At 58.2% G+C, this 27771-nt stretch overlaps 1 protein-coding gene and 1 long non-coding RNA gene across 2 annotated transcripts in view; one reads left to right on the top strand and one right to left on the bottom strand.

The window, feature by feature from the left end:
- Positions 1-27771, bottom strand: part of LOC311613558 — a 475229-nt gene that overhangs the window by 9681 nt on the left and 437777 nt on the right. The window lies entirely within an intron of this gene.
- On the top strand, positions 7901-27047 carry ROBO3 (roundabout guidance receptor 3; the record flags this gene model as incomplete). The annotated part of the gene is made up of 28 exons (XM_084867273.1): positions 7901-8066; positions 11012-11338; positions 12100-12257; positions 12972-13092; positions 13179-13317; positions 13582-13709; positions 14521-14645; positions 15981-16152; positions 16724-16929; positions 17111-17192; positions 17771-17936; positions 18148-18314; positions 18963-19084; positions 19502-19727; positions 20255-20376; positions 20612-20783; positions 20869-21054; positions 22600-22623; positions 22707-22749; positions 22960-23099; positions 23384-23581; positions 23707-23845; positions 24004-24216; positions 25151-25302; positions 25412-25519; positions 25731-25892; positions 26334-26518; positions 26804-27047. 28 exons carry the CDS (start codon positions 7901-7903, stop codon positions 26813-26815), a joined length of 4161 nt encoding a protein of 1386 aa, XP_084723399.1. The 3' UTR covers positions 26816-27047.

Genomic DNA, 27771 nt, shown 5'->3' on the forward strand with positions numbered 1-27771 from the left:
GGTTCGATTCTTGTCAAGGGCATGTACCTTGGTTGCAGGGCACATCCCCAGTGGAGGGTATGCAGGAGGCAGCTGGTCGATGTTTCTAGCTCTCTATCCCTTTCCCTTCCTTGCTGTAAAAAAAATAAAAAAAAAATTTTTTAAAGAAAGGAAGTAAAGGAAAAGTATGTTTCCATGACGTGTTAGAGGAGAGACTTCCCTGCATGACCCTAAAATCCAGTTTCATCCTACCCGTTGTGTAGATAAGGTCACAATGAGGCTGAACTTTTCCAGGTCAGACTGTGCTTCTCTGGGGGAAACCCAGAGGTATCTTGGAGTCATTTTCATTTCAAGGAATTTAGCTCTAGGATATTCTGGGGAAACAACACCCCTGATGATGTAATAAGGCCCTTGATGATGTAAGAAGGTCACTGTGGGAAGAGGGACCCCAGGGCGGAGGGATCCCTGCAGAAACTGGAGATAGGCCCAGTGTTCTAGGAATGCAAATACATCTACCAACAGCCACACAAGCAACCCAAAAACACAGGCTGAAGACTCAGCATGTAAGGGGGAAAGCCTCTCACATGTATATTCAATGCAAATACATCTTCCTTTGAATGTAAATCATTAGAGGTCAGGGAATTATCCTTTCTCATTGAAGAAGGGGACATTTTTCTTTGGATGTAGGGGATTTGAATATATTAATGAGTCTCTCCCTTTGTGAAGTTGGTGCTCACCTACAGAGAGAGAGAGAGAGAGAGAGAGAGAGAGACAGAGAGAGAGAGACAGAGAGAGAAAGGGGCATGGAGACAGACAAATTGAAACGGAGAGTGATACAGAATAGAGTCCACTTCTGACTAACTGCAGGAGTGCCAGCAGTCCCAGAAATGAGCAAATGCAAAGAGCAGCAGGTTTAATTATTGATGGGTAGCAGAGACTAAGGGATTTAGGAACAAAACAGAACGGTAGAGAAAGATCTGGCGGTCTTAGTGGATTATACTCAGCAGAAGACTGGAGAAGTCATTCTGTTACTAGAATTGCATATGTGTGAGTTACGTGCTGGAGAGGAGGGGAGCAGGGCGAGTCTTCCTTCTGCTACCCCCGGATGCAAGTCTTTCACAGATATGTGGTATACAACACCTACCGGTGTAGGGCCAGCCTGCGTTTAAATCCTGGATCCTGCCAAAACCGGTTTGGCTCAGTGGATAGAGCATCAGTCTGCGGACTGAAAGGTCCCAGGTTCGATTCCGGTCAAGGGCATGTACCTTGGTTGTGGGCACATCCCCAGTAGGGGCTGTGCAAGAGGCAGCCGATCAATGTTTCTCTCTCGTCGATGTTTCTAACTCTCTATCCCTCTCTCTTCCTCTTTGTAAAAAATCAATAAAATATATATTTTTTAAAAATCCTGGATCCTCTGTATTCACTAGCCAAGTGATTTTGGGCAAGTTACTTAACCACTTTGTACCCGTCTCCCCGAGTGTAAAATGAAGGTAACCACTGTAGCTATTCACAGAGTTCTTAGGAGAATTAAATGAGTAACCCAGTTAGAACAGCCCTGGCAATAGTAAGTTCACAGGAGATGTTACCTACTATCACTCATATCTTCATTTACATTAAATGAGAACCGACTATATGCTACACCTCATGTCCGGCACCAGGGGTACAAAGATGGATAAGCGCCTGGCTAGCACTGCTCAGTGGTTGAACATCAACATATAAACCAGGAGCTCGTGGTTCAATTTCCGGTCAGGGCACACCCTGCTTGTGGGGGTTCATTCTCGAGTAGGGGGCATGCAGGAGGTAACCATCAATGATTCTCTCTCATCATTGATGTTTATTCCTCTCTCTCCTTCTCCCTTCCTCTCTGAAATCAATAAAAATTAAAAAGAAAAAAAAATAGCCAAAACCTGTTTGGCTCAGTGGATAGAGCGTCAGCCTGCAGACTGAAAGGTCCCAGGTTTGGTTCCAGTCAGGGGCATGTACCTTGGTTGTGGGCACATCCCCAGTGGGGGTGTGCAAGAGGCAGCTGATTGATGATTCTCTCTCATTGATGTTTCTAGCTCTCTATCCCTCTCTTTTCCTCTCTGTAAAAAAATCAATAAAATATATTAAAAAAAATATTTGCTGTATTTGCAAAGTGTCTCTCCCACAGGCTCCCCCACAGGCAGTAATCAGTATGAGATGGTGGGAGGGCAGGACTGTCCTCAGATGGAGAATCAGATGTTGTTCCTGCTCGCCAAGGGGAAGTTGCAGCTTATGGGGAAGATAGACGTGTAAGCAAAAAAATTAAAACCTCCTAAAAGTTACACAGCAGGGGATAAATCAAGTAGTGTGGGAGGAGAGCCGGGGAGGACTCACTAATCGGATGACTGAAGTGGGACTGCCAAGGATGAAAGGAGCCAGCAGGTGGAGAATGGAGAGGAGAGGGGTTTCAGGAAGAGGGAATGGCAAGAGCAAAGGCACGCAGGTAGAGAGAGCACCGCACATTAAGGATAGAAAGTAGCTTGGCCAGAGGGGAGAAGGGAGGGGGGAAGAGAAGATCTTGGAAGGGCAGACAGCATGTCCACTGTGGTGATTCTTGTTGCCACATAGGTGGGGTCTATCCCACAGGAATTGAGGAGCCAGCATAACTTAAGTGGGCCTGTGATGCCCTTGACCGGAGTCAAACCTGGGACCTTTCAGTCCGCAGGCCGACGCTCTATCTGCTGAGCCAAACCGGTTTCGGCTCTGTACCAAGTTTTATATAAGGAACCAGCACGCTCCGGTTCCAGCCGCTGTCCTGTTTGTACCAGGCTGTGCACACTTCTGCCCCGTTGCCTCCAGATTTCCAGACTTGAGGGAGGAAGTTGCAAAGTATCTCCCCCGAGGCTCCCCCGCTGGAACCCTGTGGGGAAAGGGGTGGTACTCTTAGGCAGGGGGGGGGGGGCGGCTTATTATCTCAGCAGCTACAGGGGGTGAGCCAACAGACCCTGGCTCAGGCCAGGGGCGGGCGCCTGCTGTCTGCTTTCCTGCAGATGCTGTTTGCTTTCTGATTCCCCCTCCTGTGTGGCCCTCTGGCCCTTGCTGGCTGGTCATTGCCCCCTGGCATCCTAACTCGGAAGCCAGCAACCCTGCTGGCCATTCGCAGGCACAGCCCAGGGAGGGTGGGGGACAGATGTTAGTGTCTGGTCTCCCCGCCCCCCCCCCCCCAAACACACACATATGCTCAGTGTGATCAACGCCCTGGGAGGGGCCAGGCAGGGAGAGGGATGGGAAGCTGCAGGCTCCAGGGGGGTGTAAATGGACGAGGCGGGGTGCGTGTGTGTGTGTGTGTGTGTGTGTGTGTGTGTGTGTGTGTTGGGGAGAGACAGTGGCAGTAATCAGTACGAGATGGGGGCAGGATTGTCCTCAGACTGCCCTCTGGGGAAATTACATGCCAGCAGCTTCAGCCACTACCAGCTGGCATGCGGGCTGGGGACCACCAAGAAGCCTCCAGCCAGCCTCCAGCCTGGGCACTGAGATTCCCAGCAACATTCCCTGGCCAGAGTGCTGGCACTGGGACAAGAAAGTTGGCCTGGTGGGTAACTGTTCTCTCCCTCAGCACACACACACACACACACACACACACAGACACAGAGACACACACAAAGACACACACAGACACACAGGTATACACAGACACACACATAGATACACACACACACACACACACACACACACATAGAGACACAGACACAGAGACACACACAAAGACACACACAGACACACAGGTATACACAGACACACACATAGATACACACACACACACATAGAGACACAGACACAGAGACACACACAAAGACACACACAGACACACATAGGTATACACAGACACACACATAGATACACACACACACACACACACATAGAGACACAGACACAGAGACACACAGACACACATAGGTATACACAGACACACACATAGATATACACACACACACACACATAGAGACACAGACACAGAGACACACAGACACACATAGGTATACACAGACACATACATAGATACACACACACATAGAGACACAGACACAGAGACACACACAAAGACACACATAGACACAGAGATACACACACAAACACACACAGAGACTCACACATAGAGACACACACATGCAGACACTTCTTCCCAGAAGCCATAACACTATCAGGATGAACTTACCCTCTACCTCCACTCACTCACCTCTCCCCAGCCTCCTGTCACTCCCTCCTTTTTCTGCCAATCCCCCTTCCAACCTCCTTTTCTCTTTTCTCCCCTTTCTACGTGCGGATATTTATAGATAAAACCCTGAAAGGAAGCAGTTTCCAGGGGCAGCAGAAGGGGGTCCGGGTCTGCACTCAACTCGGATTCTTTCTTCAGCCTGTGAAACTTACAAACCCCTGGGATGGACCCCGGCCAGAGGGGGCCCTGCAGTCACAGCGCATGCCATGCAGCGGGAGGGCCCTGGTCGTAGGTGCCGTAAAGAGCCTGTGGTCTGCAGGGTAAGAATGGAGGCAGACGCAGTGAGCTTCCTACCCTCTCCAAGCAGGAGGCAAAGCGGAGCTGGGTGGGCAGTTTGGGGGGAGGGAGTGAGGAGAGAGGGATGGAAACTCCTTCCAGAACGGCCTAGGGTCACACACCAGAGAGAAGCTTAGCCTGGAGAAGGTGCAGGGCCAGGAGGGCGTGGGGTAGAGATGGGGGGTGTGGCCCCTGCCCTGCCCCCCGCTGGGCCAGAGGTTCTAGGGACATAGATTGGGGCAGGGGGGAAAGGAACTAAGGCTACGGGGGAGGTTTTTATTCTCCAGCATACCCCAGCTGAGTGCTCCACCCTCTTTTGGCATTGGGTCTGAGTTGGTTTAAAGGGAGAGCATTCAGAGATACAGAGAAGGACAAAGAGAAAAAGACCAGAGAGGAACAAGCATACAAGTAGGGAGAGGGAGCCGAAACTGGGTTGGCTCAGTGGATAGAGTGTTCGCCTGTGGACTGAAAGGTCCCAGGTTCGATTCCGGTCAAGGGCATGTACCTTGGTTGTGTGCACATCCCCAGTGGGAGGTGTGCAGGAGGCAGCTGATCAATGTTTCTCTCTCATTGATGTTTCTAACTCTCTATCCCTCTCCCTTCCTCTCTGTAAAAAAATCAATAATATATATATATATATATTTTTAAAGCGGGGAGAGGGGAAAGTATGGTGAAGGTGCAGAGGAGGCGTGGGAGATTTGGGCCAGACAGTCCTGGAAGGAAGGAGAGGGACCCAGCATTGGTCCGGCCTCCAAACCCAGAAGCTTAAGCTCGGGGAAACAGCCGTGCCCAGGGGCTGACTGGCAGCCTCCACTCAGGGAACCCTGAGCAAATACGCCCTGATCCCCACATAAAAGGCCAATTAACTGCGATGCCTCCGCGAACAAATCCGCTAACAGGGCAACAAGCCCCTAGACGCTGGCTGGGCCCGTGTTTACGGAGAGGCTGACGGGGAGCAAATCGGGGGATTAAGATGGGGCAGGAGCCGCTGGACAGGGCTCGGTTTCCTGTCTGGACAGCCCGCCCTGCCCTGCAGGACCCCCAGGTTCTGGCCTGGCTCGGCCTCTGGTGTGATGGAACCCAGGCGACCCAGGTCAGCAGGAGGAGGAGCAGAAACCCCAACCCAAGATGGGGAGCCTCCAGAGCAGAGCACCTGAGGTCTAGAGTGGCGATGCTTCTAACTGGCCAATACAGGATTGGACCCCGCTTCTGGGCTCATCATCCCAAATCTACCCTCACCATCGCTCTCACGGGATGCACTCTGGCCCCGGAGCAGGGACACATGCCAAGTGCCATCGCTTGGTGTGCTGGCCCTTTGCAAAGAAGAGAGAGATGTGTCATTAGCCCCCTTCCCACCTACCTCAACTCTCAGCCTCAAGGGGGGCTGGGACGGAAGTCCTCAAGGGAGGGGCTCAAAGAACCGGTCCCAGGGGGCTGCCTTCCTCAATGGGACCCCCAAGCCCCCAGCACCTTGTGTTTGGCCCTGCAGAGTCTCAGGCAGAGCTAAGGCAAGTGGAGACACCCAGCCGCCAATTATGCTGAGGCCTCGGGGCTGGCGCCTGGACAGAGAGAGGACCATCCCCCGCCCCCTGAGAAAGTATGGGGCTCGCTGGAAGGCCGTGTGATACCTGAGGTACTCCAGCCCTTGACTCGGCTCACTCTGGAGTCTATGACGGGGCAGCATCCACTTCCCTGGCCCTAGACCTGTTCACCTGCCCCCGCCCTGGTCAGAAGCCGTCACCCAACGGAGGTGATCTCATCACACCTGTGAGTTAGCCACAACCCTAGCCATAACCCCACACTCACCCATCAGCAAGGCCTGACCCCAGATAAGAAAGCTGGCCTCTCTCTTCCTCTGACACCCCACACGCGCCCCCCCTCCCCCCTGCTGTCCCAGCCTGGGAGAGAGAAGGAGAGAGAGAGAGAGAGAGAGAGAGAGAGAGAGAGAGAGAGAGAGAGAGAGAGGGAGAGAGGAAGAGAGGGAGAGAGAGAGAATGAATGAGAACGGAGTGGGGATGTGGAACAGGGGGACATTCAGGTAAAAATAACTCCAGAAAAGTCAGAAGCCAGCTGGGACTGAGTGAAAGGTCATGTCCCCCTCCCCAACCCCAGAGAATAAAGTTATCAGGGGTGTGTGTGTGTGTGTGTGTGTGTGTATAAAATTGATTTTTTTACAGAGAAGAAGGGAGAGGGATAGAGTTAGAAACATCAGTCAGCTGCCTCTTGCACACTCCCCACTGGGGATGTGCCCACAACCAAGGTTCATGCCCCTGACCTGAATCGAACCTGGGACCCTTCAGTCCTCAAGCAGATGCTCTATCCACTGAGCAAAGCGGCAGGGCCAAAGTCTCCAGGTTTTAACAGATCTGCAGGAGTTTGGCTTCAAGCCCATCTCTCCGCTTCCCCTTGCCCTCACAGGAGAAATATCGGTCTTTGTCTTCCTCCCGCACTCCCTGGCTCTCCATCCGTCTCCTCAAAAAGGCCAAACAATTTCATGAAAACACGTCCTAGCAGCGTCGTATGCAAAAGTATGCAAATCGATGCGAGCGGCTGGGCGCCCCTGGGCTTTGTGCCCGCAGTTTTATCCCGGTTCTGAGTCTCCTGCAGGAACCGCTAGATGAGGGTCCGGAGCCGCCACCCCATCCCCTGGCTCTCCGCGCAAACCGGGGACTGCGGGCGCAAGGGGTGGACAATTGCCCCCCCCCCCCATCTCCTTCCTCAGACCTCCCCAGTTCCCCCACTTCACCCCGGGGCCTGCGAGGAAACGGAGCCCGGGTTTGGAGAGCTAGAGGAGCCAGCTTGGGGGCTTTGCCTCAGTTTCCCCGAGGGCCCGGGAAAGGGAGGGAGGATTTCTGTTCTAAAGTCAGGCGGGACAGAGTCCGACGGAGCCTGCTTTCTCATCTGGGGTATCTTTCAGAAAGCAGGAAACTGCAGCGACGTCCAGATCCCAGCTAGGGGCTGGGGCTTGGGGCTCGGAGCTCGGGGCGGGGACTCCAACTCTGGCTGAGCGCCTCCAGTCTCCGGCCCGCTCCTGGCCGCAGGGGCGAGGGGCGAGGGGCGGGGGGCGGGGAGTTGGGGTGGAGGGATTGGGGGTGGGAGGAGGAAGGGTGTCGGATTAATCCCTTCATTACGCCGTGGTCGGGTGGCACCTGCTTTCCGCCGTCAGCCCCCCGGGACCCCGGCGCGGAGGGCGGAGAGGAGGACGGGGCAGGCGGGCGCGGAGAGGCGCGCGGCACCGGGCGCGGCGGCCGGCGGAGGGACAGCGGCACCGGCACCGGCACCGGCACCGTGGCTGCGGCGGGGCGCACCGGCGGCCGAGGGGCTGGCAGCTCCCGGCCCGCGGCGGGTCGCGGACCCTGGGTCCGGGTCCCGGGCCCCCCGCCCCGGTCCCGGCCGGGCCGCGCCATGCTGCGCTCCCTGCTCCACGCGCTGCTGCAGATGAACCTGTTCGCCGGCTCCCTGGCCGGGGACGCGGCCAACTCCAGCGAGCTGCTCCCGGGCCTCAACGCCTCCTCGGGGGCGGCGGCGCTCAACCACAGCCTGCTGGCCCCGGGCGAGCCTGCTCTCAACGGTAAGCCCCGGCCCCGGCCCCGGGGGGACGTGGGATCCCCGGATGGGAAATTCCAGGGGAAGGGAGTCTGCAGATGGGTCTGCAGGAATTAGGGGGGGAGCGCGGGCCGGCAAGGTGAGCCATGCACGGAGGGCGGCGTGGAGGAGGAGGCCAAGCGCTCCTGCTCCTCTTGGAGACCCAGGGGCGCCTCCCTGCGCCTCGGGGATTAAGGGGTCCTATGGGGGCTTGGAGCACCTGAGTGGGTGTCCCGGCGGGGGTCGAGGGTTTGGGAGGGAGATGGTCGCTGAGTCCATTACTCCCCACCTCCCTAGGCGACCCCAGGCCATCCCAGGAGAGGGGAGAGACATGGGTGGGTGCGGGCAAGTTCGGAGCTAGGAGAGGCCGGGGAGGACAGCGGAGGGCCTGGGCCAAGCCGGGCCGCTGACTGACCCGCCCCGGTAGCGGGCTTCCCCCGGGGAACCCAAGTTTGCCAACAACTCCAAACTTTTAGGACGAGGGCGAGGAAGCCCACATGTTGGGGTGCGTTGGCTGCAGAGGCGGCGGCCGTTTCAGGGAACTTGGGAGTGTGCCCCCCCTCAGAGGCGGGCTCGGTGATTAATAAATAATCCGCGCTAATGACGGTGATTAATAAATAATGGCCCGGACCAAGTGCTCCTCGTGTCCCGTTAGCCGGGAGCGGTCCGGGCTCGCCCCCTGCCGGCCGCGTCGGGAACTGCCACGTTCATTGGCACTTGGGCCGGGGGTTCCCTCTGGTTCTTCCCCAGCACGGGGGCCCACTGGCCTCCTCCAACTGGAATCGAGAAAGGAGACCTGGGCAGTGGTGTGTGTGTGTGTGTGTGTGTATGTACTCAGGTGCTGGGGAGAAGCCCCAGAGCCCCATTAGCATGACCCTTAGCTATTCATTAGCTTCTGCGGAAGTCTCTCCGGAGACCCTAAATGACAGGGAGGACATTCCAGGGAAAGGGGGCCTGCAGATGGGTCTGCAGGAATTAGGGGGAAAGCGCGGGCCCGCAGGTGAGCCGTGCACGGAGGGGGTGGAGAGGAAGATGGGGGAGGGGCTGGAATTCTCCAGTCTGCTGCCCTCCCAGGCCCCCAGGAGGCTCGGCACAGAGCCCCCCTTCTCACAGACACCTCGGTGCTCTCACAGAGTGCGTTCGCTCAACACCGTCCCCGTGAGGTTTGCAGGGAAGGAACTGATGGCCACGTCCGTGTGGAGGAAGCAGATTCAGAGAAGACAGATGGTACCCCAGTGGGCACCAAAACAGCACAAAGCTTGGCTATAACAGACCTGCCTATTCCTGGGACGTATGATGGTTAGGTAAAGGGCAAAGGGGACTACCGGGGCCTGGCAGAATCCGATTCAGGTAAAGACTATAGGAGCCAAGGTCAGGTCAGGCGAGTGAGGTGGAAGAACCCTTATGTAACCTTAGTCCAGCCACAATTCCTTTTGGGGAAGTGCATTGTGGTCTTATGACTGATCTAGCACAGTTCTTTATGACTATAAAGAAGCCGAGACTCAGAGAAGTTCAAGAACTGCCCACGTTCTCACAGGAGTGTGTGTGTCGAGGCCTGAGACACCCGCCCTAGTTAGGTCCAGCCAACCCCATCCTAGTGCTGCTCTCCTGAACGGGCCTGGGATGGGATGGAGGGGAATGGGGCGAGAGTCAGAAGTTTCCATCTAGAAGGGAAGTTGAGAACATGATTCCCTTTCCCAAGTGGGACGGAAACCCATCTCCTCCCTGCCGGGTTAAGCACACGCTCTCCAGAACAAAACCCCAAGGGGCAACCCATCCAGCGTCCTCTCCATGGGGACTTCTAAGAGCAGAGGTGGGGAAGTGAAACCCAATCTCACACCGAGGCTGGAAGTCGAGGTTCCGCGGATTCTGGGACAGAGAGGAGAAGCGGAGGTGGGGATGAGGGGTGGGGAGGGGGAAGAGAAGCCGGTTCCATAGGTCCTGGATAGTGAAGGGCACAGGTGCCGTGAGCCGATAGCGGCGCCTACTGGCCGCCAGAGGTCACGAAGCCACTTTGGATCAAGCTGGGGTACCTGAGTCTGACGGACTCCCCGCTCCGGGCTCCGGCCTCCGGCCTCCTGGACCCCAAACCATTGCAGAAGCCAGGCGAGCAGAGGGCAGCAGGCCGGGGGAGGGCAGGAGCAGAATGCGTAGGGAACAGAACCGAGCGCACCAGGGAAGGAGAGCAATTCCTTTCCCCATGGATGGTGGTGGCCTTCACCAACCTGAGGACAACCTGCTGGCACCTGTTTCCGCCCAGAAAAGCGCGCCCCTCACATTTCCCCCGCCGTCTGCAGCGGTTCCGTTCCCGTGGCTTCCCGGGAGCCCGGAACAGGGTTGTCTGGGGGGCCATAGGTGGGCTCTGTCTGTGCCAGGTCCTGGGCTCCCAGGCCCCGCCCATCACTCAGGCCTCCCTGGTCTCGGGGGACCCCCCCCCCCCTCAGGCCTGGCCACGTTCTCCAAGTCGCTGCCCGGGACCGCGCGGAGGCGAGGAACCTAGGGTGGGCCTTCGCTGTCCCGCTTATGGAGCAAGAACATCTGTGGACCAGTGCGCTCAGGGGCCCTCCATCCCCCATTAGACCCGGCCGAGGGGGAGGAGGCGGGTGTCCTGATCCCTTGGCTCCTCTGCGTCTTCCCAGAAGGATGTACCCGCCCCTCCAGAGAGAGAGGCGGGGTCCCTTTTCTCTCGGGAGCTTCCATCTAAGCTGACCAGGCGTCCCGCTTTTGGCGGGACAGTCCCGATTCCCAACAATTTGTCCCGCGTCCCGCGGCGCTTTAAAAACAGTCCCGATTTTTCAAACGCCGCGGGACGCGGGGCAAATTGTTAAAAATCGGGACTGTCCCGCCAAAAGCCGGACACCTGGTCACCTTAATCTTTCCCCAACTCGCCGGCCTGAAGGCTCTGCGCGTCCCTCCCACCCCGTCCTCCAGGGTCCAGGCTCGGGCCGGAGGACGCGATGCCGCGCATCGTGGAGCAGCCGCCGGACCTGCTGGTGTCGCGGGGCGAGCCGGCCACGCTGCCCTGCCGCGCGGAGGGCCGGCCGCGGCCCCGCATCGAGTGGTACAAGGACGGGGCGCGCGTGGCCACGGCGCGCGAGGACCCGCGCGCGCACCGCCTGCTGCTGCCCAGCGGCGCGCTCTTCTTCCCGCGCATCGTGCACGGCCGCCGCGCGCGCCCCGACGAGGGCGTGTACACGTGCGTGGCGCGCAACTACCTGGGCGCGGCGGCCAGCAGGAACGCCTCGCTGGAGGTGGCAGGTCAGCCGGTGTGGCCCCGGGGTCTGGGGTCTAGGGTGCAGGGGGGCGCGGGCAGGCCGGTCTGGAGCCAGCTCCCATCTCGCGCGATTCCTCCTCCGTGGGGACGAGAGGGCGCCTTGGGTCTCCAATGCCCACACCTGGGCCTGGTATTCTCTCACCTGTGGCGGGGCAGATGGGCACAGTCATATATGTACTCATATTCTCTCCCTCTCTCTCTCCTCTCTCTCCCTCTCTCTCTCTCTCTCTCTCTCTCTCTCTCTCTCTCTCTCTCTCTCTTTTTCTTTTTTTCTCTCTCTCTGTCTCTTTCTCTCTCCCTCTGTCTGCGCTCTCTCTCTCTCTCTCTCTCTCTCTCTCTCTCTCTCTCTCTCTCTCTCTCTCCCTCTCTCTGTCTCTCTTTCTCCCTCTCTGTATGCTCTCTCTCTCTCTTTCTCTCTTTCTCTGTCTTCTCTTCTCTTCTTCTCTTCTCTTCTCTTCTCTTCTCTTCTCTTCTCTTCTCTTCTCTTCTCTTCTCTTCTCTTCTCTCCTCTCCTCTCCTCTCCTCTCCTCTCCTCTTCTCTTCTCCTCTTCTCTTCTCCTCTTCTTCTCTCCTCTCTTCTCTTCTCCTCTTCCTCTCCTCTCCTCTCCTCTCCTCTCCTCTCCTCTCCTCTCCTCTCCTCTCCTCTCCTCTCCTCTCCTCTCCTCTCCTCTCCTCTCCTCTCCTCTCCTCTCCTCTCCTCTCCTCTCCTCTCCTCTCCTCTCCTCTCCTCTTCTTCTCTCTCCAGTCCTTCGCGACGATTTCCGCCAGTCCCCTGGGAACCTGGTGGTGGCCGTGGGGGAGCCAGCGGTGATGGAGTGCGTGCCCCCCCGCGGCCACCCGGAGCCGTCGGTGACCTGGAAGAAGGCCGGTGCCCCCGTCAAGGAGGAGGAGGGAAGGATAACGGTGAGGCCTGGGCCAGGCAGGGATGCACCAGGGGGGAGGGAAGGGGGCGGAGTCAGCAGTCACAGGGGGCGGAGCCATGCGCTAGGGGCCGGGCGCCTGCCTCTCGGGAGAAAGGCCTGAATCCAAGGGTCTGGGAAGGCGGGAATAATGCTCTCTCGCTGGGGTGAGAAGGCAGGAGATGTGGGACCAGGGCATCAGCTGACTGGAGGCTGAGAGCCAGCTGTTGAGTGAGGGAGAGATGAGGATGGGTAGGATGGACTTGGTATAAGATAGGGGGATGGGGCATGATGCCCCAGGGACCCTTGGGAGAAAACAAAAACAAAAACAAAACAGACCTGAGCCCCAGTTTGGGCAAATCGACAATTGCTTTTTAAAAATATATATATTTTATTGATTTTTTACAGAGAGGAAGAGAGAGGGATAGAGAGCTAGAAACATCGATGAGAGAGAAACATTAATCAGCTGCCTCCTGCACACCCCCCACCCGGGAATGTGCCCGCAACCAAGGTACATGCCCCTGACCGGAATCGAACCTGGGACCCCCTCAGTCCGAAGGCTGATGCATTATCCACTGAGCCAAACCGGTTTCGGCGACAATTTTTTTTATCTGAATGGATCAGCTTCACCGGTTGTCTTCCTGGGTTTGTTGTGAGAAATCAAATAAACGTGCTTTGCTGGCTGCAAAGGACCAGCGTTGCTGTGATTGCCCCGCAGATCCGCGGAGGGAAGCTGATGATGTCACACACACACAAGAGTGACGCGGGGACGTACGTGTGCGTGGCCTCCAACATGGCGGGAGAGCGGGAGAGCGGGCCGGCGGAGCTAGCGGTGCAGGGTAGGCACCGGGAGGAGGTGTGGGGTGATGGGAGCACACGGCTGTGCAGACCCCTGACTGTCCCCTCCCTCCCACCCACGCCACAGAGCGCCCCTCCTTCCTGCGGAGACCGGCGAGCCAGGTGGTCCTGGCTGAGGCCCCTGCCCATTTCCCATGCGAGGTGCAAGGGGATCCCCCACCGCGTCTGCACTGGCGGAGGGAGGACGGAGAGCTGCCCACGGGCAGGTGAGGAGAGCCAACCAGCTCACGTGTGTACCCCGCCCTAGTACACGGGGAGGCAGATACCCTCTCCCGCCGAGAAGCCTGCTCCTCAGAGCCTGTGGCCCTGCCCCATCCGGTGGTCCCCAGCTCCATTGGTAGAGCTTGTGTCCCTGTGGAGGCCTGCCTTGTCCCCGGTGTCTGTCTGTCTGTCTGTCCTTTGGGAGACAGGAATGGCCTGGAGCTATGGCCAACCCAGCCTGGGGGGGGGGGGGTTGGGGAGTGGAGCAGGTATGAGATCCGGAGTGACCACAGCCTCTGGATCGGGCGTGTGAGTGCCGAAGACGAGGGCACCTACACCTGCGTGGCCGAGAACAGCGTGGGCCGAGCCGAAGCGTCTGGCTCCCTCAGTGTTCACGGTGAGGCGCCACTGGGATCTGCCCGCAGCCGGGGTGAGCTGAGGGACGTGGAGGGTGGGCTGAGCAGGGAGAGGACAAGCAGGAGATGTGGGCTTACCTGAGACTTGGACAAGAGAGAGAAGGAGATGGCCAAACTGGTTTGGCTCAGTGGATGGAGCGTCAGCCTGCGGACCGGAAGGTCCCAGGTTCGATTCCTGTCAAGGGCATGTACCTGGGTTGCAGGCACATCCCCAGTGGGTTATGTGCAGGAGGCAGCTGGTCGATGTTTCTCTCTCATCGATGGTTCTAGCTCTCTATCCCTCTCCCTTCCTCTCTGTAAAAAAAATCAATAATACACACACACACACACACACACATACACACACGTATTTTCTGGCATATAAGACGACTTTTGAAACGAAAAAAAAGTCAACCGAAAATCAGGGGCAAAAGACCAAAATTGCACAAAAAATACCTGCAGATCTTGACGGCAAAGTAAGTCTTTTCTTTGAAGTGGGGGTAGTCTTATATAGCGAATATAGGCCTAAACCTATATTTTAACTGTAAAATTAGGGGGTTGTCTTATATGTCGGAAAATATGGTTTGTGTGTGTGTGTGTGTGTATATATATATATATATATATATATATATATATATAGAGAGAGAGAGAGAGAGAGAGAGGAGACAGCTAAACAGACTTGAGCAAGAAATGGATGAGAATCTGCTCCTACTTCAGCCAAGCGTGGACTTCTCTCTCTCTCTCCTGTCCCCTCAGTCTTCCCTTCTTCGTACCCCTGACTCCCTGTCCCTTTATCTCCCCTCGCCTCGCCAGTCCCACCCCGGCTGGTGACCCAGCCCCAGGACCAGACGGCAGCTGCTGGAGACAGCGTGACTTTCCAGTGCGAGACCAAAGGAAACCCGCCCCCTGCCATCTTCTGGCAGAAGGAGGGAAGTCAAGTAGGTGCCCACTCCAGGGGCTTCCCACCAGCTTCTCCCCGGGTCCTAGCCCCCCTCCTTCCACACTCTGCAAACTGCACTCAGGGTTCTGCTTCACCGTCGGTCCTCCCAGGAACCCTTGCAGGTAGTTTGTGAGGATTAAATAAGGGAATTCATATAAAGGGCCTGAGACATAGCTAACACTTCTGAAATAAATGGTAATACATGTAGGTGGTAGGGAATGGTCCTTGGAATCTTTCTCTTAGGGTCAAGGACCTCCTGAAAAATGCAGAAAACTCAATTACATCCCTCCTTCCCCAGGCCGTGGGGCCTTGGCTTCCTCCATTGCTCTAGAAAGCAAATAGCTCTGTCTGGAAGCTGTGGAGGGTAGAATTAGGACTGGCTTTTCTATTGACGAGAGGCCTCCACCAGGGGGCGCGCAAGAGCAGCAAACAAACCCCAGAACGTACAACTGGAATGAACACGAAGTTACAACGTTAAGTAACTTTCTGCAAGGGAAAGGCCGGAGTTTTGCTACGGGAAAACAAAGATCAGTATAACAAAAGAAGTCTGATTAACTCCACCCGCTGGGAAGCCAGGCCACGGTTCCCTCCTTCCAAATCCACAGCCACCATTTCCCCGGCACCTTCTCCAGCCTTGGCGCCTGCTGTGTTTCCATTAGATCCAGAAACGGATAAGCGTGCTGGTGGCGGTAAAGGGTGGGAGAAGGCATGAGTCAGGCGCTCAGCATGGTGCTATAGGTCCTGAGACCCACATCTACTCCACTACCTTCCATGAATGTATCTAATGTAACATGTTAGCCAGAAAGAAGGGGAAAGTAGGTAAACATTTATCACGCAATGTATTAAGAGTGTCATATGATGTATTTCATTTCATCTTCTTAACTATCCCCTAAGAGTCCTATTCGGGGAAATTTGGGCCCAGGAAGTTCAAATAGTACATCCCCCCAATTATCTAATCCAGTGTTGCCCAAACTTTTGACATATGTGTACCCCTTCTATAATTTTCGTAACGCTGAGCACCCCTCGTACTCATGAGAACGTAGAATTAGGCGCAGCTAAGCTCAGCGCAGTGCATATCCCCACCAAACTCCGGTGCAACGCGTGCCCCCACCAGACTCTTCCCGTACCCCTGGGGGTGCGCGTACCACGCTTTGGGAAACACTGACAATCGCTCATTTTTGTGAATAGGCCTAACTAGGTCGCCGGAGGTCACGCCACTGGCTGGGGGACAGAGCATCCGTCAGAACGCTGGGGAGCGCTCTGAATCCTGGGGTTGGTGGGAGCGGGGAGCCGCCCGCTCATTCCCGGCCTTGGTTCCCCGCTCTGTCCCCAGGTGCTGCTTTTCCCCACTCAGTCCCTTCAGCCCACCGGGCGCTTCGCGGTGTCCCCCAGGGGCCAGCTCAACATCACGGACGTGCAGAGCGGGGATGCTGGCTACTATGTGTGCCAGGCGGTCAGTGTGGCTGGCAGCATCCTGGCCAAGGCCCTGTTGAAGGTAAAAGGAGGTATGTGCCTACGGAGATAAGATGGGACCCCAAGGCCCGGAAGGAAATAATGGCTTCAAGAGATGTTTTTTGTGGATTCTCTACGATACGTCTGCAAGGGGGGGGTGAGCGGGGGGTGGGGGGGCATGTTCTTGAGACATGCCCTCAACAGTTCAAAAGAAGCCACTAGCCAAAACCGGTTTGGCTCAGTGGATAGAGACTCGGCCTGCAGACTGAAAGATCCCAGGTTTGATTCCGGTCAAGGGCATGTGCCTTGGTTGCGGGCCCATCCCCAGTAGTGGGTGTGCAAGAGGCAGCTGATCCATGATTCTCTCATTGATGTTTCTAACTCTCTATCCCTCTCTCTTCCTCTCCGTAAAAAATGGATAAAATATATTAAAAAAGAAAAAGAAAAAGGAAAAAAGCCACTAATAATAGATTGCTGGTTCCGGGCAGAGACTGCAGTTGGTTGTGGAAGTTCCTTCAATCTCAGGGGGAGGGGGCTATGGGAACGAGCAGAGAATGGGGACAAGGAGCTGGTTGCCTGAACCTGGGATCCTCCTCTGAGGTACCCGAGTTCTTCCTCTCTCAGCCTCGATGGATGGGCTGCCTCCCATCATCCTCCAGGGACCAGCAAATCAGACCCTGGCCCTCGGCTCCTCTGTGTGGCTGCCATGCAGAGTGACCGGGAACCCTCCGCCCAGCGTCCGATGGAAGAAGGACGGGCAGTGGCTGCGGGGGGATGACCTCCAGGTCACCCTCATGGCCAATGGTACCCTGCACCTCACCAACGCGCAGGTGAGTCTAGGTAACTGAGAATGCCCAACTGCAGTTAAGTACCTGCTGGGACGCCAACTCCATCCTCTCTCAGACCACCTCGAGCACACAACACCCTCCCGTCCTTCTGAGTACCCTGCTCCACCCTCTCGCCCTGCCTTGTCCCGCTCCCAGTTTGCCAATCCCCTGCCCTCTCCTGCAGGAGGCGGACGTGGGCTTCTACAGCTGCGTGGCCAGGAGTGCCACGGGGGAGGCCACGTGGAGCGCCTGGCTTAGGAGGCGGGGTGAGTGTCTCCTTCATTCCCTTCTCTGCCAGCGCCTTCCTCCAAACACTCTTCAAAGACACCAATACTCTGCCGAAACCGGTTTGGCTCAGTGGATAGAGTGTCTGGCCTGCGGCCTGAAAGGTCCCAGGTTCGATTCCGGTCAAGGGCATGTGCCTTGGTTGCGGGCACATCCCCAGTAGGGGGCGTGCAGGAGGCAGCTGATCGATGATTCTCTCTCATCGATGTTTCTAACTCTCTATCCCTCTACCTTCCTCTCTGTAAAAAAATCAATCATCAATCAATCAATCAATAAATAAAGACACCAATACTCGCCAAACCCCGGGACTGGTTTTATCTTCCCAATGCCATGGCCTTGGTAGTGGGAGGAGGAGGAGCAGGAGGAGGAGGAGGAGGAGGAGGAGGAGGAGGAGGAGGAGGCAGCATTGGTGGCCTTGGGAGGCGGATGTGAGTGGCGGTTGGTGGGCGATGCCCCTCTGTCCACCCTCACCTCTGTCACAGCCCCACTGTCCCTCTGGGAAGGAGGCAGTTACATTCTTTTCCCAGTCTTCTACTTAAATATTGTCTCCTCACTGCAGAAGACTGGGGAGAATTGCCAGGCCCGCCTCCAGAGCCGGGGACCCCGCCGGGCCCTCCCTCTGAGCCAGTGGTCACCGAGATCACCAAGAACAGCGTGACCCTGACCTGGAAGCCCAGCCCCCAGGCTGGGGCCGCCGTCACCTCTTACCTGATAGAGGCGTTCAGGTACAGAGGAGGCTGGGAGCGCAAACCCGGGCAGTTCCAAGGAGGGGCCCCCCTGTCCTTAGGGTCTTTGCTGTTGTGGGGAGAGGTTTGCCAGTTCCCTTTCCCGGGGGAGGAGGCAGTCAGGGGGCCACCATAGAGAATGAATGAGATGGAGTAGGCCGGTTGGGGGGTCCCTGGCTCAGACAACTCTGCCACCTCATCCCCCTGGTAGCCAAGCAGCTGGCAACACGTGGCGGACAGTGGCAGATGGCGTGCAGCTGGAGACACACACGGTCGCCGGCCTGCAGCCCAACACCGTCTACCTGTTCCTGGTGCGAGCCGTGGGAGCCTGGGGCCTCAGCGAGCCCAGCCCCGTCTCCGAGCCGGTCCGCACCCAGGGTAAGGGTAAGGGCAGGGTCCTGGCTCATGCTTATGGCACGTGACCCTGCAGAGCACCCCTCCCCCCAAACCACGGCACCATGGCAGCTCTTTCCTGTGGTGCCCAGTCTATACTGGGAGGGCTGGCCTGAAGCAGGGAGTCATGCTTCCCTCTCATTGAGGGAACAAGAGAAAAAGGAGGAGAGGGAGAAGGGAGGAGGAGGGGAGAAGAAGAAGAAGAAGAGGAGGAGGAGGAGGAGGAGGAAGAAGAAGAAGGAGGAGGAGGAGGAGGAGGGGGAGGAAGAGGGGGAGGAGAGAGAAAGAAGACAATGATTCAGTCAAGAAGAAGAAGAAGAAGAAGAAGAAGAAGAAGAAGAAGAAGAAGAAGAAGAAGAAGAAGAAAGAGAGAGAGAGAGGAGAGAGGAGAGAACACAGTGATTCAGTCACCTTGGTGGCTCCTCACTCCTGAGTCCCTTACTCACAGCTGATGTAGATGACAGGACTAGAAGGCCCATCTCTGTGCCCCTCCCCAGCCTCTCTGACCCTGGGGTGTGCTCGGGAGCACTGAGCAGCACTGTCTGCAGGGCAGGACAGAGCAGGACACGGCACACTGTCAGGGCGACGCCCTGTCCCTGCCGGCCTCTCCTGAGTGGGCTCTTCGGTCCACAGACAGCAACCCGTCCAGGCCAGCGGAGAACCCCCGGAGAGGCCCGCCGGGGCTGGCTGAGGTGGCCGTGCGTCTGCAGGAGCCCGTCGTCCTGGGGCCCCGGACCCTGCAGGTGTCCTGGACTGTGAGTGTGGCCTAGGGATGAGGTGAAGGGCAGAGATAACGACAGGGGGTTGGGGGGGTGGGGAGAGACACAGGGGCCTCCAAGAATGAGTGGGGGAGCGTGGGGAGGGAGCAGCTGGGGAAGAAGGGTGAATGGAAGAGGGGCTGGGCCTGGCAGGCTTCCTCTCTTTTTCTTTTTTTTAAAATATATTTTATTGATTTTTTACAGAGAGGAGGAGAGAGGGATAGAGAGCTAGAAATGTCGATGAGAGAGAAACATCTACCAGCTGCCTCTTGCACACCCCCTACCGGGAATGTGCCCGCAACCAACGTACATGCCTTTGACCGGAATCGAACCCCGGACCTTTCAGTCCGCAGACCGACGCTCTACCACTGAGCCAAACCGGTTTCGGCGGCTTCCTCTCTTTTTCTCCCGCAGGTCGATGGCCCTGTGCAGCTGGTGCAGGGTTTCCGGGTGTCCTGGAGGGCAGCAGGTCCTGACGGGGGAAGCTGGACAGTGCTGGACCTGCAGCCCCCAAGCCAGCAAAGCACCGTGCTCAGAGGACTCCCCCCAGGGACCCGGATTCAGATCAAGGTGCAAGCCCAGGGCCAGGAGGGGCTGGGTGCTGACAGCCTCTCGGTGACCAGGAGCACTCCTGAGGAGGGTAAGGGGCGGCTCGGAGCTCCTGGATGGACAAGAGGGAAGCGGGAGGGGGAAGGCTTGCAGGGGGAGAGCAAGGTGAGTGGGTGGGGGGCCTTCGTTCCCTAAGATGTCGGGTCTTACAAGGGTGTTTCTTGGATCACATGACCTCACACATCTAGAGGAAATGATGAACAACATAAACTGATGAACAAAATCAGACCCAGAGACAGAGAAGCAGAGATCAGACTCTCAAACCTCAGAGGGAAAGTAGGGGCGGGTGGGGGTGAGGGGAAGAGATCAACCAAAGGACTTGTGTGCATGCATATGGGCCTGGCCAGTGGCCATGGACAACAGGGGGGTGGGGGCATAGGTGGAGAGGGGTTTGGGATGGGAATGGGGGGATGACAATTATGTGATACCATAATCAATAAAATTAAATAAATTTAAAAAAAAGAATTGGGGGCCAGGGATGGGGGTAGGGAGAGGTTGGGGCCTGAGGGGCAGCCTGCAATGGCTGAGTCCTTCTCACCACTGTCCCACCCTGGCCAGCCCCCAGCGGGCCCCCCCAGGCAGTGGCAGTAGCCTTGGGGGGTGAAGGCAACAGCAGCATCACCGTGTCTTGGGAACCTCCGCTGCCCTCCCAGCAGAATGGGGTCATCCAGGAATACCAGGTACAGGGTGTGCCGGAGGGAGAAGGCTGGGTGGGAGGGAGGGGAGGAGGGCCGGGGCTAGGATTGGAAGGGATCTAGGGTCGGCCTTGTGGCTGGGGGTGAGGCTCTGGGGAAGGAGAAGGGGGGGTCTTTGCCTCTCCAGGCTGAGCGCCCCGTGCCATTTCGGGGCGTCCAGTTTCCAGGGGAGGCCAGAACCCACTTCCCCCCGGCTCTAACCTGGGTCCCGGCTCCCCAGATCTGGTGCCTGGGGAACGAGAGCCGCTTCCACCTCAACCGGTCGGCGGCGGGCTGGGCGCGCTCGGCGGTGCTGCAGGGGCTGCTGCCCGGCCTCCCCTACCGGACCCAGGTCGCCGCGGCCACCAGCGCCGGCGTGGGCGTGCCCAGTGCCCCGGTGGCCGTGCAGCTGCGTGAGTCTGGAGGTGGGGGTGGGGACGGAGGGGCTGGATGTTTGCAGGCCCCTATTGCGCTCACGGCTCTGCTCCCCCGCAACAGCGACCCCCCGGGAGCGGGAGCCCGAGCTCGAGGCGGGCCAGGGGCTGGCGGAGCGGCTGGCGCGGGTGCTGCGGGAGCCGGCCTTCCTGGCGGGCGGCGGCGCGGCCTGCGGGGCGCTGCTCATCGGGCTCGGCGGCGCCCTCTGCCGGCGACGCAGGCAGCGCAAGGAGCTCAGCCACTACGCGGGTGAGAGCTGGCTGGGATGCGGGGGGAGGGGAGGGACTAGACGTCCCGATTTTTAACAATTTGTCCCGCGTCCAGATTGTTTCCAAAAATCTGGACTTTTTTTCAAATAGATTTTATTGATTTTTTTTTTTTTTTTTTTTTTTTTTTACAGAGAGGAAGGGGGAGGGGATGAGAGAGAAACATGGACCAGCTGCCTCCTGCAAACCCCGCACTGGGGATGTGCCCTCAACCACTGTACATGCCCTTGACCGGAATCGAACCCGGACCCCCTCAGTCCGCAGGCCGACGCTCTATCCACTGAGCCAAACCGGTTTCGGCAAAATCTGGACTTTTTAAAACTCCGCGGGACGCGGGACAAATTGTCTGGTCACCTTACATGGGGGGGTGGAGGGGGCCGTGGGGCTGCGGGCCTAGGGCGCCCTCAGACGACTGGAGACGAATAACGGAATGCCTCTGAGAGGACCGAGCCTGGAGCCGCCTTCCTCGCAGGGAGGCGCGCCGCCCGCAGAGAGGGATGGGGAGGCTCGGCCTCTCCAAAGTGGGGGGTCAGGGGCTGGAGCGACCCCCCTGGAAGCAGGGCATTCATTTAGCAGGTGGGACTGGAGCCGGTGAGGGGAAGACTTACCCTTAAGATGCGGGTAAGGAGAGAGCAGGCTCTGCAGTCAGCGTGGGTAAAGGGGTGCGAGTCTAGCCCGGCTGGTGTGGCTCAGTGGTTGAGCATCGACCTATGAACCAAGAGGTCACGGTTGGATGCCCCGTTAGGGCACATGCCTGGGTTGTGGGCTCCAACTAAGGGTGGGGTGCTGATCAATGATCCTCTCTTATCATTGATGTTTCTATCTCTCCCTCTCACCTTCCTCTGTGACATCAATAAAAATATATTTTGCCCAAACCGGTTTGGCTCAGTGGATAGAGAGCACCGGTCTGTGGACTGAAAGGTCCCAGGTTCGATTCCGGTCAAGGGCATGTACCTTGGTTTCGGGCACATCCCCAGTACGGGGGTGTGCAAGAGGCAGCTGATCGATGTTTCTCTCTCATCGATGTTTCTGACTCTCTGTCCCTCTCTCTTCCTCTCTGTAAAAAATCAATAAAATATATTTAAAAAAAATAAATAAAATAAAAAATATATTTTAAAACAAGTAAATAAAGGGGGCGAGTCTAAGAAGATATACTCGTGAGGGTGGGCCTGGTAGGAGGGCTGGGCCTGGTAGGACCCAGGAAATACACTGGGAGGCGGGGTCTGGGCGGAAAGGCCCCGCCGCTACCCCCTCCACCTCCCTGTTGCCCCGCCTCCTTCCTGCGCATCTGGAGAGATCTGAGAGCATCCAGACCAGCTGTTCCCAGTCTTGGCGACACATGGGACTCACGTGGGGAGCTCTAAAAAAATACTTATGCCCGAGTCCCTCTCACCCCTGATGACATTGGTCCCGGGTGCAGCCTGAGTGGCGAAATAGGTACGGGGCGAAGGAAGGGACAAGAGTGTGGCTATTTCTGACCCTTTTTCCATGTCCCCTCTCCTTTCTCCCATGGGATCCTTTCCGGAAGCCTCCTTCGCCTACACGCCTGCAGGTGAGCCACCCCTGACTGCCCTGCGGGGTTCAGACCCCAGCACAGGCGTCTTCTCTCACCCAGTCCCCCCTCATCTTCCCCAGTGTCCTTCCCACACTCGGAGGGCCTCTCGGGAGCCAGTGCCAGGTAATGCGCTCAAGGTCCTTCCCAAGGATAGCCGGATGGTCCCCTCCAGGGACAGGCCTCACCCCTTCCTCTCCAGGCCTCACTGCCTCCTCACCAACGTGCCCACCACCCCCACTTCCTTCCCTCCTCTCCTCCCCCTATGCCCCCGCCTCCTCTCCTTCCCAGGCCTTCCCGGGCCCTCCACCCCAGCGTCCACATGCTCTCCCCCAGGCCACCCGGGGGCCTCGGCCCTGCTCCCTACCCTTGGCTGGCGGACTCCTGGCCCCACCCCTCTCGAAGCCCCTCTGCCCAGGAGCCCAGAGGGGGCTGCTGCCCCAGCAACCCCGACCCAGACGACAGATATTACAATGGTGAGGAGTTCTCCTCCCCTCAGGGCACCCTTCTCTCCTCCCTGCCTGCTGGGGTGCCCTGCAGGGGCCCCAGTGCTCCTGAGGTTGGTCAGCCCTCAGGAGGATGTGAGTCTGGGGTGTCCCTCTGGCCTCCCCTGTACCTGGCTTGGGAAGTGAGGTTGGGGGTGGGGGGAGAAGCGATCCGGTGAGGGGGCGGGGTTTCCTTTTGCCCTCCATTCTCCTGTTGTCCTGCTTTTCTGTGTCTGCCCTGCCTCCTCCCTGGGCCCCCTCTCTCTCCTCCTCAGAAGCGGGGATCTCCCTGTACCTGGCTCAGACCGCGCGGGGCGCGACCGCCTCCCCCGAGGGTGCCGTCTACAGCACCATCGACCCCGCCGCCGGGGAGGAGCTGCAGACCTTCCACGGGGGCTTCCCCCCAACCTCCTCCGGGGACCCGAGCACCTGGAGCCAGTATGCTCCCCCCGAATGGAGCCAGGGGGACAGTGGTACGCCTCCCGGTCCTCTTGCGCGCGCCCCCCCCCCCCCCGCCCCACACACACACACTCTTGGGACCTGGCCCAGCCCTTGCGTCTGGCAGGCCTCATCTCTGTCCCTTTCCCGCTCCGCTCAGGGCCCAGGGCCGGCAAAGCGAAGCTTCTGGGGAAAGCTGTGCAGATGCCCTGCCTCAACTGGCCAGAAGCCCTGCCCCCACCCCCTCCGTCCTGTGAACTGAGCTGCCTCCAGGGGCCTGAGGAGGAGCTCGAGGGCGGGTACGGATGCTTCTAGCTGCAGATGCCCTAGCGTGGGACCAGCCCCCGCTGCCTGCAGGGAGGGCAGAGAACTGGAGATGACGGGAGGGGGCACTGGACAGCCAAGGAAGGGTATGGAAGCTCCTCAGCCATCCTCAGCCTCCTGCCTCTCTCCCCAGCTCAGAGCCAGAGGAGTGGTGCCCACCGGTGCCCGAGAGGAGCCACCTGGCTGAGCCCAGCTCCAGTGGAGGGTGCCTGGTCCCCGTGTCCCGAGGGGAGACCCCGTCTCCCACACCTTCCTACGGACAGCAGTCCACAGCCACTCTCACCCCCTCACCTCCCGACCCTCCCCAGCCCCTCACTGACACTCCTCACCTCCACCAGATGCCCAGGTAGGGAGGCGCATGGTGCCTTACACGTTACAGGCCCTCAGTACATATCTGTTCGGTGGATGGGTGGATGGATGGGTAGATGGAAGGATAAATGGATGGAAGGGTGGATGGAAGGAAGGAAGGAATGATAGATTAATGGAAGGATGGATAGATGGGTGGATGGGTGGATGGAAGGATGGAAGGAAGGATGGGTGGATGGATAAATGGATGGTTAGATAAATGGTTGGATGGATGGATGGAAGGAAGGAAGGAAGGATGAATGGAAGGATGGATGGATGGATGGATAGATGGAAGGATGGATGGGTGGATGGATGGAAGGATAATGGAAGGATGAATGGATGGATGGATGGATAGATGGAAGGATGGTGGGTGGATGGATAATTGGATGGATGGATGGATGGAAGGATGAATGGATGGAAGGATGAATGGAAGGATGGATGGGTGGATGGATAAATGGATGGATGAATGGAAGGATGGATGGATGGAAGGAAGGAAGGATGGATGGAAGGGTGGATGGATGGATGGCTAGATGGAAGGATGGATGGGTGGATCTGGGGTGCATGAGGGTTGTAGTCTGATTTGGGGAGAAGCCTGGAGACTAACAAGGTCTCTCATTCCCTTTGGATTGTTTCTCCCTCGGAGTGGCTTTGCCAGCTCCCGGGAGCGTTCCAAAGACATGGCTCTCCTCCTGTTCCATTAGCTCGGGAGCCTGGTGAGGGCCGGCCGTGCCTTGTTCATTGAGTATTAGGCCTAACAGTGCCTGGCACTCAGTAGGTGCTCAGTGTTTGTTGAGAAACGGGTGAGGTGGGTGGAAATTAGCCCATCCGTGGCCCCGTCTGCACTGTACTATCAGCCTCCAGTCCTAGAGCCCACCTTCTATAGCAGTGTCATTTCAGGAGGGTGCCCTGAAATGCTAAGGCCCCTGTCGTTGCAGGAGGGCGCCCCCTGAGCCCAGTTCCCCTCTCGGTGTGTCCCAGCCTGCTCTGAATGGCCACGAGGGGAGGCCCGCTGGCCCGGGAGCTGGCCCCTCAGCCGCCCATCACTTCAGCGCCAGCCCTGTCCCTAGCACCGCCAGCAGTACCCCAGGTGGGTCTACAGAACCCTCACCTCTTCCCCTCCCCTTTTAGCCCCCCCTGCCTTCCTGAAACTCCTAGGCCTTTCTTACCTGCTCCTCTCCCTTCTCCTAATGCTACAGGGAGAACCCGGCAGGCGCCCAGGGAGATGGCTTCACCACTTCAGGGGCCCCGCGCCCATCGCAAGAAACCCAAGGCTGTGCCCTACAGGCGGGAGCACAGTCCTGGGGGTGAGGGGCCATGGGCCTGGGGGGGGGGCGGTGACAGTCAGTAGCGGACACGGGCAGACACCAGGGGCGGGCTCTGAAGGCTGCAGGTGGGGAGCAGGCAAACCCGCATTCTGAGGTTCATTCGTAGCCTCCTGGCGCCAGGGAATGGGAGAGGGAGGGACTGGTATCAGGGGAGTGGTGGGAGCCTCCGCTGACCCAGGCCTCTCCCCAGACCTGCCCCCACCACCCTTGCCGCCCCCAGAGGAAGAGCCGAGCTGGGCCCTGGGGCTGAGAGCAGTGGGCAGCATGTCCTCCTTGGAGCGGGAGCGCAGCGGGGAGAGGAGAGCGGTGCAGGGGGGCGCCCTGGGGGCCCATCGGGGGCCCCTCCCGGATGGTAAGGAGGCCGGGGTGGGCTGGGGGGCCCTGCTATAGAAGAAGGTGGGCTTTGGGACGGGAGGCTGATACTGCAGTGCACAGGGCCACGGGTGGGCTAATTGCCGCCCGGCTCACCCCTCACTCACTGGGTTCATGCATTGGCTCTGCATTGAAAGGCACTTGTCTCTCCGGCTGTCTCTGAGCAGAACCCCCCGAGGTTCTCCAGTCGTGTCCTTTCCCAGGAGCAGCCTCAGTGGGAGGAGAACAGGGATGGGTGTTCCCTGCAGGTGTTTCTGAGCGCGTGCGATGTCAAGGCTGCGGACTGGCCGCGCTGCTCCTCAGCCCCAGGGTGGCCCGCCCTCAGCTCTCTTTCCAGAGCTGGGATGAGGGTTGGGGGGGGCCAGGAGCGGCGTTCTGCCCCCCTCCCTGGGCCCAGCTGCTCTTTCCTCTTGTGCCGCAGAAGAGCCCTGGCTTCCTTATAGCCGACCGAGCTTCCTGACCCGGGGCCAGGCCGCCAGCACAGGCTCCACCGCCGGCAGCAACTCTTCCAGGGGCTCCGGCAGCTCTCGGGGCTCCCGGGGCCCTGGCCGGAGCCGGAGCCGAAGCCGGAGCCAGAGCCAGAGGCCGGGACGGAAATGCCGAGAGGTGGGGGCTAGGGATGGAGAGACAGAGTGGAGGGAGGACTAGGGATGACTGGGAAGAGGGGGACAGAGAAGGGCTTGCTGGGAAAGTGTGGAAAGGAGGCACCCAGCGAGGGAGGGGGCAGGGGGAATCTGGGGGGACAGTGACACAGGGTGGAGGCAGATGACACATGGCAGAGGGGGCTGGGGTCCCAGAGAAGTGGGTCAGGGGGAGGCGGGGGAGAAGCCAGGCTGGCGGGCCCCTCCCGCGGGCCAGGCCTGGCGAGCCAGCCTGTGTGTCTCCCTCTAGGAGCCAAGATAACACGCGATGGAGAAGCAGCAGTTCCACGGGGGGAAGGCTTGGCCCCAGGCCAGGAGCCCGGATGGGAGCCCCTCCCCTGGGAAATGAGGGGGTGCAAAGAGGAGCAGGAGGGGTCTCTTCCCGCCTGGCAGGGACGATGGGGCTCCCTGAGGACTGGCTGAGAAGCCAGGGGGACAGCCCTTCCGTTTCCGTCCTACCTGCCTGAGACCCGTTTGTAAAGAAGGACAATAAAGAGTCGGAGTGATCCTGGGCCGTCGTCTGGTGTCGCACAGGATGGGGGTGGGGGGGAGGAGGGGGCAGGAGGGGCTGCCAGGGGGTGAACATCAGGGCCCTTCCTTTTGAACTTTTGTCAAAACTCTAGGTGAGGATGGGCTAAGAGACCCGACCTGTCCCGCCTCCTGAAGTAGCTGAAGCCACTGCCCCCCGCAGTGACAACCAGAGGGACTTTCCAAATAACCAACCACGAGAGACTTGCCCTGTCCTCGGAGAACTAAGCCAGGGGCCCTCCCTTCAAGGAAATATACCCGCGTCAGAATAACTTCCAAACTCAAAGAAAGGAGGAGCTCCTGGGGGAGACCCGGATCCAGAAGGGAAAACAGGCCCTGACCCGGTAGCTCAGTGGTTAGAGCGCCAGCCCACGGACCCCAGGGTCTCGATTTGATTCCTGGTTCAAACCTCGGTTGCAGGCTCCATCCCTGGGCCCAGACGGGGCGCATGCAGGAGGCAACCAATTGATGTCTCTCTCTCTCCCCCCTTCCTCCCTCCCACTCCATCTGAAAATCAATGGAAGAATTTCCTCAGCTGAGGATTATTTAAAAAAAAAAAAAAAAAAAAAAGGAGGGATGACCAGCTTTTCAAGCCCGAAAAGGTGTGCAAACAGGCACCTCCTGGCCAGATTAGGCCCAGGTGGAGTTGGTTTGGCCGGCACAGAATTTTAAACACTTTGGCCGTGAATG

This window comes from Pipistrellus hanaki, assembly GCF_964339955.1.
Source record: "Pipistrellus hanaki genome assembly, chromosome: 19".
Classification (NCBI taxonomy): Eukaryota; Metazoa; Chordata; class Mammalia; order Chiroptera; family Vespertilionidae; genus Pipistrellus; species Pipistrellus hanaki.